The sequence below is a fragment of the Hevea brasiliensis genome, chromosome 1 (genome assembly GCF_030052815.1).
Source record: "Hevea brasiliensis isolate MT/VB/25A 57/8 chromosome 1, ASM3005281v1, whole genome shotgun sequence".
NCBI lineage: Eukaryota > Viridiplantae > Streptophyta > Magnoliopsida > Malpighiales > Euphorbiaceae > Hevea > Hevea brasiliensis.
The window spans coordinates 16,707,560-16,721,121 of NC_079493.1; the positions used below are offsets into that span (position 1 = coordinate 16,707,560).

The window sequence follows — 13,562 nt, forward strand, 5'->3', positions numbered from 1 at the left end:
TGAAATCTTATTGCAAACCAAACTTCTTTAATTAATTAATTAAACTTTTTAATTAATCAATTAAATAACATTTTAAATGGTGATTAGCTTGTGTAGATGTGTGACTTACTAGGCCGATTACTTATTGACAATGAGAAATGATATCAACTCTTAATATCATTAGAACTCTTTCTTACCGTAAATAATTTCTCTAAATCATTTCAGACATCTTATAGACCATGGTTGACACCTAGCACAGCATGTCATGGCCACCTAATCAGTAATAAGGAATACCTTGAATGAACCTTTAATCATATGTTACCATGCACTAGAATTTCTCCATTATAAAATCCCAATTCGAGCTGGAGTCATAGTTAATGTCAAACCCCATTTGCTATGAACATTATGTTCTCTTTTAATTCCAGTTCTTGATTAATTAGATTTTCTTGTCAGAAATTCTTTTCTGGCTAAATCTATCTGTCCTTGCCAGGAACTTTGAAACATCAAAAACAATTAAATGAACATAGGATTTTATTCCTATTTACTTAGGGTAACGGATTCCATCTTGATCAACACCTATCTCCATATATAACTAGTAGGAGCCAACACATGCTCATATACCCATACACAGTACAAGTATGAAAGCAGTATCAAACTCAAATCACCTATATGCAAGATAACTGTGTTATCTCATGTCTAAAGATTATATACACTGATATGATATATGACAATGTATTGACAAGAGTAAACTCCATGTGCTTATCATAAGGGTAACTGGTTCGGCCTACTTATCATGTATAAGTGCCTATCATGTTTGTTATGTGGCATGAGACTCACCACTCCATCTAATTTATATCTCATATAAATACCTTGGGAACAACTATGATTATAATCTTTCTGAATAAGTCATGTCCTTTGTGAAGTATCATCGATTGTGAACCAACTTATGATACTTTGTACTAGAAATACTGTCATTCATATTCTTAACAACTTAAGAATAAAATTTCTAACAAAATATCAATTGACCTTTTCTATTACACATAAATATATTATGTAAACGGAAAAGTAAAATTGCCTTTTATTAATAAGATATGTACAAGATACATACAAAAAATATGCTCTGGGGCATACTACTAACACTACTAAATAGAGGACACCGTCTCGGAAAGTGTAGAAGTTGTTAAACTAGTTTTGTCATTAGCCTAAACTATTTTTGCAATGAATTGTAGAAATTGTATTGTCAAATCTCGTATTCTTTTTGTTGCAAAAAGTTTGTCTAAATTTTGGTTTCTCTCTTGGTTAAAATATGAATCTCTTACCTTGATTTTAATATTTGATATTTGATTATTGGTAATAACTTTTGTTCTTTATGTGCTGTCCGGTTTGAAATGTGTTTTATTAACTACATAGTGTGTGCCAATGCTATGGTGGAAAGATGTACCAGAAAATATGGAAACAACCTTTGTTAGTGTTACACCCAGATTTTTTGGGAGCTGTTACTATGATTGTTTCATGTCAGATGGCTTTATTTTCAGCTTTTGGATCGAATCAAAGTTAAAAAGAAAGAAAGCCATAGGCTAGATGGGGTTTTTTATTGGTTTGACAAGCAATTTCAATGTCCTTTACAACATGCGTTCATCTTTATATTTTGAGGAAAATGATTTATTTAAGGCTACAGAATGTTTAATTCGATTTTCACATTTTCTAAATTGTGAAAATAGGTGTTGCAAACAAATACAAAATGAATTACTAAATACAAATTTCACATAGAATTTTAAAAAAAAATTACTATTTAGTCCTTTTATTTTAATGAAACTAACTATTTGGTCCATGTATTTTAAAATATATACTATTTAGAGCCTGTAAAAATTTTTATTAAACTATTTAGTTCCTTCGTCAAATTTTTTATTAATCAACATTGGTCAACCAACTATTTAGTCCTCTATTTTAGTGAAACTAATTAGTTAATCCTTGTAATTTGACTCTGTTAACTATTTAGTTTCATAATTATTTTTTATACCTAAACTACTCTAATGCTCTCTCCCTTATTTCCTTCTTATCCTTGCTTATTTCCCTTTCCATATTTATTTTCCTCTACACCTACGCCTTTCTCCCCCTTACTATCTCTTTATTTTCATCTGTCAATAAAAAAGGTGTTAGCTGTTTACACGAAAAAGTTAATCAATTTATTTAAATTTTTAAATAATTAAGTAAAATTATTTCTAACTTACGAAAACATAAAAAATGACATCCAAATAATTGGAACTTTAAAAATTTGTAAATTAAGATTTAATTTTCACATAGCGAAATTTCTATTTTTATTTAAGAATATATTTTTCAAAATACATGAACCAACTAATTAGTTTCACTAAAATATGATTAAATAATAATATTTTTCAAAATACAATGATCAATTAACTAGTTTCTTCAAAACAGAAAAACTAAATAGTAGTGTATATAGTATGGGTAACAGAAAATTTGAAAGAGAAACTAAATAGTTTCACGAAAATTTTTACAGAAATTAAATTGTGTATTTTTTAAAATATAGGGACTAAATAGTTAATTTCATTAAAATACAGAATAGACTCAACTAATTGCCTTCACAGCAGCAGTACCAAGTTAAATAATAGTATAAAGATGCATTGATCAGCTTCTACTGATTTTTAAGGTGACAGAACATGAACATTTGCAAACCTAAATCAGAATTAAGAAGTAAATCAGGATATTGATCTTCTGTACAAATGCTGAGAATGAAACAACATTTAAACAAAGAGCTAAGCTAATAGTGATTTGAATTTCCCTCCCCTATTAATGTCTTTGCCTCAATGAGTAAAGCCCAGACATTTTGCAGTTCCTTTTCCATTTCTTCAGATAAGCATGAATGGCAGCTTCTGTCTTCCATTAATTTTGTTATCTTCTCAGCTGCTGCTACCCTCACTGGTTTTAGCTCTTCTAATCTTCTCAACTCTGGCAGTAATTCTTCTTCTAATATCTTGATCTCCACCTCCTTCAAATCTACATCAAATGTGTGCTGCTGATATTCAATAATCATTGTCTGAAACTCGGACATTCCGCTCTCTCCCATCTCCAAGAGAGTTTCCTTTTCTTGGATTACACCCTGCAGTGCCAGTTCCATCTCTTCCACGATCCTTGACCCTTTTTGTATGTCCATTTGGACAGCTTGCATCTCATTCTCTATCTTTGCCGACTTCTTATTGATATCTTCAAGCTCACTTTTAATGAGACCAAGCTTCTCGCGGGACACCTTTATCTCAGTTTGCAGCTTCGTCTTTTCTTCCTCAGACTTCAACAAATCAGTAGCTTTACCACCTAAATGCCAATTTGTCCATGAGGAGTCTACTTTCTTAATGTTATCTATGGCAAACAGAACCTTTTCATTCTCTTGTCTGTGGTTTTCTTCCTCAATTCTGGATTTCAAAATTGCAAGATTGCCTCTTAACTCAACTTCAGCTTGTTGAGTCTTCCTCAAGGCAGCCTCGATTCCACCCTTGCCGACTTGAAGACGGACCAATTCCTCTTTCTTTTGGTCCAGTTTAGCTGATGAAGCATTCAACCTTGCCATTGCTCGAGCTTCCCGCTGTTCAAAGTAAACAACTGATTGAGAAAAGTTTGACAGAGAATACTTAAGCGCTGACAACTTCTTATCTACAAGAGCTTTTCTTTCTTGCATTTCTGAAGAAAGGACTTTCAAGGATCTAAACTCTTGCTGCTTGACCTGAAATCCCTCTTCATTAGCTTGAATTTGTCTCCAAAGCTCATCAAACTCCCCAAAAGCTTTCTCAAGGGGACCCAGGACTGAGAGTGCTTTGACAGAATGTGAAATCTTTTGCTCTGCTGCTTCAAGCTTCATTTTAAGCAAATTACGATCATCTGAAACCTTGACTGCAGTAAGATTTAATGGCTCTGTTTCTGAATCATAAAATGTTCCAGAACCAGTCTGATTTTCTACTTCCACTTGACAATCCCCACAAAATAGGCTAGGTTCATTAAGCACATCATCAGAGCCAGAGAAAGGAACTCCTTCAGCAAAACAAAGTGCTTCATCAGCTATAGCAGATACCTCATCATTTGCCTCCATCATATTTGCTTCAGGGTACATAGGAGGTACGCATGACTCGGGATATTTACCTCCATCAATTTCAACAAGCTTTTCTGGGCAATCAAGTTCTCTAGATTCAACTCTGTTCTGTCCACTGGAAGAAAGCGTTCTTTTGAATTCATCCCTCTCATGCATAGCTTTTTCATACAAACCCATCAATTTCTCATTCTCTTCATGCATTTCCATAAGCTGGTGCTCTAGGTTCTTAACTACCATTTTCATTTCACTCTCTTTTCCTTTGGCAAATTCAACTGAACCACCATCATTATCAACTTCCATGTCATTTTTCTCAGCAGTGTCAGCTTCAATTAAAGATTTATAGTTACTTTCAGAAGCTGCTCGTTCATACATTTCAATGAGACTATTTTTTTCCTCAATTAAGGCTTTAAGCTTTGTCTGTAGTTCATCATTTGCCTCAATACAAGCTTCTAGCTTTAATTGTAACTCATCATTCTCTTTAGACAGAATTATTGCTTTCTCATGAGCTTCTGCTTCTCTTTGACTGGCAGCAGCTATGGCATCAACCATTGTTTTGAGCTCCACTTGGCCATGACCATTGATAATTGATGCATCAGTTGACAAAGGAGGAAGCTCAATTTGCTGTGTTTCTTTCTTTGCAACCACCCTAAGAGATCTCCCTTCTTCAAGTTTCGTTAACAGGTCATTGGCAAGCCTACAAAATGAACAAACTACTTGAGAACATTACAAGCATGCTTACATTTGTTTTGTGTATTGTCAAGATTATATCTCCACCGGCTACATACTATATCCAGTAATGTTAAACAAACTGGTTCAATTACATAAAAACCTGAGATATACTAAACAAACTTCTAGCATCAAAACTTTACCTTTCCAATGTTTCTTTCTCTTCAAGGCAGAAGCCCAACTGCTTATGGAGTGTGTCAATTTCTGCCTTGTTTTGAATAGCCTATAACATGATACAATTCCAATTATCTATCATATGAAAGCAAATTTGAGGTGAATCAGGTAAAACACTTCATGGAAAAGTTAGTACATAGTATACCTGCATGCGAAGGAATTCATTCTCCTCATTAATTGAAGAGCACCAAGGTGCTCTTGGTTCCTGCATTTGGAAGTTCTATATCATATTTATCTTTACAAACTCAATTTAACTGTCACTTAAGTAAACTACATTGCCATTTTGTGTGAAATTAAGTTAAATGCATCGAACAATCAAACTGCCTTTGGAGTTCACCAAATATTACAGCTAGTAAAGCTTTGAGCAATTCCACATTTCATGAACAGGAAAAACTACTGCATGTTGTTTCAAGCTTTGAACAACTATTATACTTGAAAGTTCTGTAATTTTAAGGGCAGAAACAATCAGCAAAGAAAAGGGTTTAAACAATGAATGAATGACTACTTATGAGTACTTAACACTAAGAGCTGCACTCTTTATTGTTTAAACATGACCGATCACAATGTCAAAATGTAATTACTGATGCTGCAGAAGAAATTAGCAGTGCAACATTATCTTTTGAAAAACAAAACAAGTGAACCAAAGTTTACCTGATTAGAAACTACTGTATCACCATGAACTTCTTCCTTCACATCTGTATCTGCTTTCTGCAGCACAATAAAGCCAAACCTCAAGTTAAACAAGAAAAATAATTATTAAATAATTCAATTCACTTCTAAGACCATAGTGAAGATTGTGAAGAACCTGAACAACCAAGGTATCTGGTTCATGCATAAGTTTCCAATCAAGAGCTTCTAACAACTACATGCATAATCAGGAAATTTTCAGATAGAGGATATTGCGACAGAAAAGTTTAAACATAAAATATTTAATTTTCATACCTTATTCTGTAACACCATGATCTGTTCACTCATCATCTCCCTTCCACCTTCTTCATAAAATGACTTCAATCTGTGGATTACAGCAGATCAACATAGTTGGTTTAATAGAACAGCCCAGTCACTTTGATAGAAATGTTCCAGATCAAACCTATGCATCTTGAAATGAAAGGAATACATTGCTTGACATATATTCTTTAAGATCACATGATATAGACTAACTCTATGCTGGCATTAAATTTCTATTCTGAGCTTTATGATACACAATTTTCTCCAACTTTTCACCAGACACTTTTGTCAAGATCCCAAAAAGATGTTAGGAAGTATATTCAGTTGTCAATTAATGAATATTTGCCTCCTAATCCTGACACAATTTTGCTTCAATCTCCAATTTTTCAAGGTGAAGTAATAGTTCAGTTGTCTATACCAAGCTGAATTTAGCAGAAAGGACAACAATATAATAATCGTTTTCAATATATCATGATAAAAGGAAAGGAGATGCCAAAGAATAGAGTCAGAGGATGAACAAGAACGTGCCTTCTAATTTCTTCCTTCAACTGCAAATTTTCCATAGCAAATCTCATGACTTCTTGGTTCCGATCCACCTGTGTGCGTAAAACTTCAATTTCCCTTAGATGCTCCTCCTTTTCTTTCAACAAGTGTGTCTCAGCAGAAATCTTTCCAGAAGCAACCGCCTCTAGCCGTTTGATTCCTGCTTCTCGAAACCGTAACCTCATTTTCAGGCCTTGTATCTCATCCTGTCTTTGCTTTGCCTAGTGCCAAAATACCAAAATTTAGTTTTCAGAAAACTTTGTCAAACAGCATCTTAATAATTGATGATACTGGAAGTTAATTAGATTCTGACATCTGACCAACTCATCAATTTCAAATTTTGGAATTGTTCATTCTTGCTATTTTTCGTCCAAATGTAAACAAAAAATTGCATTCAGTTGAATATGTCAGAGAATATGCAATTGAGAATGCAGATATAAACCAGGAACCAGAAAGAATTTGGCTTGTACATACCAGCTGCATAGCCGCCTGATTTTCAGCTGCCAATGCCTTCAATGCAATATCCTTGTCTTTTTCCCTCCTAAAAGCCCCAACAAGGGCAACTTCAAAGTCTTTCTTCTGATAATATGCAACAAAAATAAAAAGATAGCTAATTGTTAAATAACAGTTCTGATCTAGATGTTTTCCCAAGTTTAAGAACAACTAGTGGATACCTGAGACATCCTTTTTTCAGACACTAGTGGACTAAATGATCCATGAAGCCCTTCCCATTTAAAGGATCCTGGAGATCCCGGAAAGCTTATAACTGAAGCATTTTTATCTAGATTTTCAGCTCCCCCATTGACTAAACTCCGTAGGCGGGACACTTCTTTCTGAAAACAATATTAATTCCAATTATAGTTACCAGTAATCAAAAAGCATAGATTACAGAAAACCTTTAGCATCACCATTTGAGGGTGCACTACTTCATAAGAGACAATCTCAAATTCAGGAAAATACCTTGAGCTGTTGGATTTGCATTCGCATGGTAATAACGTCCCCTGATGCATCTTCATTAACAATTGCCTAATGGATGGTACAACATTAACTTTCCATAAGCATTGACAGAGAAAGTTAAAGACATGAAGCAACAATAAATATTATGAATACTCCCCCATCAAACAGTTTCATATTCAATTGAAAATTTTAATGAGGAAAAGAAAAGGAATATTATTGATGGGTTAATTTCCACTGCACCCTTTAAAAATTGAAGCACAACTCTCCTTCCTGTATCAACATTGCTACAATGATGCATATTAGAACAACCAAGTAAAATAACATACATTGTTCTTAATGAATTTCGCACGTTGTGCAAACTTCAATGTGCTTAATGTCTCCAGCGAACAGCTGCAAGGGTTGCAAAATAAACAGTACCCAAAAGTAAATATATAAATTGTGCCAGAATTAAGGGAAAAAAAGTGAAGTTCTAATGTAATATTTATTTAAAATTGAATCCAATAAAAAAATGAAAATTACAAAGTCAAGAAATTTAGGCTTGCCAAAAAAAAAACCTTAAGACATGAAATCCATCACCTCCTTATTTCATATTAATTTATTGTAAAGAGAATTTTCAAATATTGAGAGAGATATAGGTATGTGTGCATATGTAAAATGATTTCGCAATGTAGATAATTTTCTATCACAAACAGAGATCGTTAGTTTAAATAGGTAGCCAAGGAAAGATATGGAAGGAATAATCATAAGAAGTAGTGGCAACTAACCCAAGAGATGGGCTAATATTTGCAATTATAATAGTTTTTGAATTGCCTCCTAGTGAATCCTGAAAAGAAAAGACAAAAATTATTATTACACAAAATCTTGTATAGAAGCCATCTGATGATACAGGAAAATTAAACTTGCCAAATTAGATTCTTTAAGGCTAGTACTAGAAAACTTTTAAAAACCTACCCTTAAAGATGTGTTAATGACAAGCATATATAATTTATAGCCACATATATCATCAATAACCATCCTTTACATTCAACAATAACTAAAGTCATGTACATTTAACAACAACTATCCTTTAATATCTACCTGAAGCAAAAATGTAAGCTTGGAATCTCGATAGGGAACATGAAGTGACTTTCCATTGGATATACTTACAAGGTTCATAATTACAAGTCTGCAAACATGGAAAACAACTTAATGAAATGAACTTTTGATTGAGAAGCTATTATGAAATCATTCAGAAACAAAATTCTGGAAACATTTTAGTGACCAAACAGAGTAAAGATCAAAAGAAACAACACCACACCCTAATGTTGAAAGAGACTTGTTGATATTAGTAGCTTCCTTGAGACGTTCACCTTCAGCACCAGAACTCTTCTGCCTATGATCATACATATTCAAATTAGTTGCAAGAATCAAGGAAAAATTTAACAAAAGAATTAGTCCTCTTTAAATTTATATTACTCTTTTGGTCCACATCATAGTACCTCTCAGATCCTGCTAGATCAACAAGATTAAGCCGAGCAAACCGGTGATGAGTTACACCTTGGGATTCCCACTAACAAAAAAGAACTAATCAGATTCTCATGTCAAATCAAGCGAGTATAAGGTATTCAAACATAGAAAAGAAATTCATTAGAAAATTTTGTCTAAGTATCTTCAATTTAATACAGGCAAAAGACCTACTAACCTTACTTTCAATGATGCACGTAAATACACTATGAGATCGACTACTTGCATGATTCATGTTAGTGGCAGCTACTTTTCTGTTTGCTGCACCCTGAAAACAAAAAGGCACAGTTTGGGATTTAAATATTGATCTCAAATCTATATTGAGAAGATCAAAATATTAAAAAAAAAAACAAGTAGAAATGTCCATGCACAATGTTTGTTAAAAATAAGCTTTTTGAACAAATATTTTTATTTCCTATTAATATTTTAGTATCAAAATCTTTTTCCCAATTTCTCAACACTTATAAACTCAGAAGGCTATAATATCACTGCTCCCGACCTCCATTTCCCACATACGTGAAGGCATATTTCAATATTAAACTCAATTTATTATATCACATATATTTAAAAAAAAAATATATATATATATATATATATGATGTATTCAAATGGATATCATTTCTTGTCACACACACTCATACTCCAAACAGCATGCACTCACGCACACATATATAAAGAGACAAATATGCAACATTCTATATCCCTCCACCCAACCCCCAATACCCCGATGTATTCAAATGGATATCATTTCTTGTCACACACACTCACACTCCAAACAGCATGCACTCACGCACACATATATAAAGAGACAAATATGCAACATTCTATATCCCTCCACCCCACCCCCAATCACCAACCCCACCCCACCAACCCCAGTACCCTTCCCCAATAAAAAAATGGAAAAAAAAAAAGAAAATTTAGATTATGACCATAAAATTAAATAATACCCTCAACTAGATGATACCAATAGAGCTTCTTAGGTAACATTATAAAATCACATCCAATAAAGGTAAATTGCATACCTGAATAAGTTGTTGAATCACATCTCGAGCACTTGTGACTTCTATCTCCTTAAGGTTTTCTACATAAACCCCTTTCTTCATATCTTCTCGTATCTGTAATATACAACCAATCATTATTTCATCATAAATTAGAACAAAGAGAATAACTATGAATATATATGATTCACAATACTTCTTAATACAAATAAGTGCAAAATGAGAATCTTTTGAATATTTTCTAGCTTTAGAAACATAAGCAAGGAAATTTTAGTATTTGGAAATAAATTAGTGAACTACAGAACTAAAAGCTTTGCCAACTAATCCATACCTGTAAATTATTAGATGATGGGTCCAAAAGATCAAGAATCTGCTCATTGTATATTTCCAAAAATGAGCATTTACAAGTAAATTTTAACTTTTCATCTTTTCGAGCTTCTTTTTCCTGTCATAAATATTGAAATTAGATTTATGTACCAGAAGTCCAGAACAAGAAACTAATGAAGAAAGTTAAACAAAATTCTATGAAATATGAGACAGTTATGCTTAAAAGTAGAAATAAAATGATAAGCACTAGTTCAGCCTTCAGCCAACAGTAGAAAGAAAATGGAAGCAAAAGGCAATTTAACTCATAGTGAAACATAACTAATTTGGAAAAAAAAATACACTTCATAACTAGAATGAATGCTTAGTACAAAACTAAAAACTATAAAGTCTCCAATTCATCAGATTGACCAGGTTAGCATGAAAATCAATGCCTTTAAAGTTGAAATTTCTAATGCTTTAGGATCATAACACAACAGAATTTAGGTAAAAAATGTATTCTAAATTAAATTAAATGGGGGAAAACACATCCATAGAAATAATTTAAAAACTATATATAATGCCCTCATAAATTTCAACAATGCGCATAAGCGGAAAGGCACCAACCTTCTGGATTCTTGAGAACAAATATTCAAATACTCTAGGTGTCATTCCACAATTAACATTGTGTCTTCGAGTTCCCTCCTCAATATCTCCAAGCATTGTATGAGTCTTCCCACTTCCTGTCTGCATGTGCAAATGTAGACCGTGGGAATAAAAACTAAGATTTGACATTTATTATTTCCATAACTAAATGGAATTTGCTAACCACATCAGCTGAAGATCACTTCACTGAATATTATCGCTCAGAATATTCAATTATCTGCTCACCACTTCCATACAGATACTAAAGAAAGCTCCATAATCTCAGAATTATCTTTTTTTTAATTAATGAATTAAAGTAGAGGAAATTTAAAACGGTAGCTGAAAGCTCACTTGGCCATATGCAAACATACAACTATTATAGCCTCCCATGCAATTGTCCACCATCGGCAAGCCAGCAACTTTGAACAGGTTCTCCTGTCAAATTACATAACTAAATTTAACCAAATAATACAGGAAATTGAGACTGACATTGATAGGAATATGGATTATTCTAGAAGAGATGGTAAAAGATGTGTTTTGTTGGAGAGAATTGTGGGAAAAAAGAATGTGACAGGACAGCTGGCAAAAGGGACTGAAATTAGTATAAAGAAAAGAAGAGGAGAGTGAGAAGGGGCATCTGGAATTCTAGCATTTCTCTGGTTTAGAGGAACAGAGCAATCTGCAGGAGAACTCTTCCCTAGGGGCTGTTTATAGCGATTGTTATCTTCTTTCATTTTCTTTAATTCTCCTTGTTACTGAATCCTGTATTTGGGAATTGAAAAGAGAGGGAGAGAGAGAGAGAGTCTGTAATTGAGAAATGCAGTGTAAAGGCTTTTTCTGCTATTCTTATTAATACAATATCAGTTGCGGCCATTGTTCTTCAGTCTTTCAATTCAAATCTGTTCCTAAGTCTATCAGACATCAACATTTAAAAAGATGTACCTGACTAACGCTCTCATCTGCTACAAGATCAAAGGTAAAACGAGACTCCGGATGCCCTGTCCAAGTGATTGTCTGAGAGCTTTCTTGCCTGACGCATTTGCTATAGCCATGTAGAGAGATTTCTGAACCACTCAATGGACGTATTCTGATAATAACCTACAATAAATTGGAAAGAGCAAAAAAGAGTAACAAACATTATCGATACACATATAGTTAGTTACCCATTCCAAGCCAAAGCTACATTGGCATTTTCAAAAGCAATTTTCTGCTTGCAACTTAAATTGCCAAACAAACATCCTTCCTTTAATGAAAACAAAAGCCCTAAACTGAATTTTCTCATTAATTTTGTTCAATGATGTATCAAGATTATCTGTTGTAGAATTGCAAAATCGACTCAAATTACATAACCAAACAACTTCTCGTATTCCACCTTAACAACAAAAGCTTACTTTACAAAAGCAGCAAAAGCACTTGTAAAACTAAGCTCTTATTACCTGCACATTGTGATCGTTCCAGAACGATGGATCCTCACAGAACTCAAAGCTCTGATTCTGATGAGGCGCAACAGATCCAGTGATTCTGTCAGCATCATCCTCCCATTCACCTATGCTCCGAACTGCTGACATGGCAACTAAAGAAAGGCTGGAATTCTCTCGAGACACCGATTTGAGCAGATCTGGAGTGCTCGGTACTGTGGCCGGCGCCGACTCGGAGGCAGATCGCTTATGGAAACCGAACCGGCTCTTGATTGCACTCGCCGCCTCGGAAATGAACGGCATTTTCTTAGAAACTATAAATTTCTACCTTCTTTTGTTCAAGAGTAGAGAGAGAAAATGCAGATTGAGGGAATTTGGAGGATTTCAAGGCAGGATTTAGGGAGGGAATTGAAGGGAGGAGCTGTTTGGGAAGAAAAAATTTTTAGAGAGAGAGAGAGAGAGAGAGAGAGGGAGTGAGTGAGAGATTTTGAAATTTGAGTGTTTTTGAGGGAAAATGAAGACGTGTTAGTGGGACCATCGGACGGTGGAGAAAGGTTTGGATTGACGGTAGGATGTGGGTTAAATTTCAAAATTTCGATGACCGTTTGAGTTTTTTATGTTTGAAAGTTTCGAGGTCCTCTTTGCGTTTGGGGCATAAGCAGTCATAATGTTTCAAAAAAAAATTCCAAAAACTTAGTGTTCTTGTAATTGTAGTCAACAAAATTTTTTTTTTCAATTTTGACCTAATTTTAGACTTTAATATTTGTTGTGGCCAATAAAAATAAGAGATTGGAGATGTTGATGTGGATTTTAACATGATAAAAATATTATTTTTTAAATACATTATTGCCACGTTGCATGAATTTTTAGTTAGTAAAAATATTATTATTATTATATTTATTATTACTTATATGGCATAAATTTAATAATAATAAATTTTAAAATTTTTTAACTTTTATTAATTATAATTAATTCTATAAGTTTAATTGTTAGTAGTGATCAAAATTTAATATTTTATTTTTTAATATAATTGTAAAAATGAAAATTTATATTAGTGAGTATAATAAAAAAATTATTTCTCCTTCCCTTTCTTACCTTTATATATATATATATATATATATATATATATATATATATATATATATATATATATATATATATATATATATATATATATATATTATTATATGATAATGGGTGGGAGGTGAAATTGATGACAGTAGATGGGAGGAGAGAGAGAGAGAGAGAGAAAGGATGGTATACGTAGGG

At 33.2% G+C, this 13,562-nt stretch overlaps 1 protein-coding gene across 1 annotated transcript; it reads right to left on the reverse strand.

Moving 5' to 3' along the window:
• Nucleotides 1-2,598: 2,598 nt before the first annotated feature.
• Nucleotides 2,599-12,796, reverse strand: LOC110671878 (kinesin-like protein KIN-12E). Its single transcript, XM_021834495.2, has 22 exons — nt 12,312-12,796; nt 11,818-11,973; nt 11,227-11,310; nt 10,858-10,977; nt 10,259-10,372; nt 9,952-10,044; nt 9,108-9,197; nt 8,905-8,975; nt 8,724-8,798; nt 8,504-8,591; nt 8,191-8,249; nt 7,753-7,816; nt 7,430-7,495; nt 7,144-7,302; nt 6,944-7,048; nt 6,455-6,690; nt 5,921-5,990; nt 5,784-5,840; nt 5,630-5,686; nt 5,124-5,183; nt 4,948-5,027; nt 2,599-4,772 (listed from the first exon to the last, which is right to left on the reverse strand). The coding sequence occupies exons 1-22, from the start codon at nt 12,594-12,596 to the stop codon at nt 2,759-2,761; spliced, it is 4,203 nt and encodes a 1,400-aa protein (XP_021690187.2). The 5' UTR covers nt 12,597-12,796; the 3' UTR covers nt 2,599-2,758.
• Nucleotides 12,797-13,562: the final 766 nt, after the last annotated feature.

What these genes read in the sequence shown, in the direction of transcription:
- LOC110671878 (XM_021834495.2), bottom strand. Translation starts at nt 12,596, where the DNA reads ATGCCGTTCATTTCCGAGGCGGCGAGTGCAATCAAGAGCCGGTTCGGT. An exon ending in ATACAGTAGTTTCTAATCAG is followed by an intron (nt 5,184 to 5,629) that starts GTAAACTTTGGT and finishes TTCCAAATGCAG; the next exon opens with GAACCAAGAGCACCTTGGTG. An exon ending in ATGAATTCCTTCGCATGCAG is followed by an intron (nt 5,028 to 5,123) that starts GTATACTATGTA and finishes ATCATGTTATAG; the next exon opens with GCTATTCAAAACAAGGCAGA.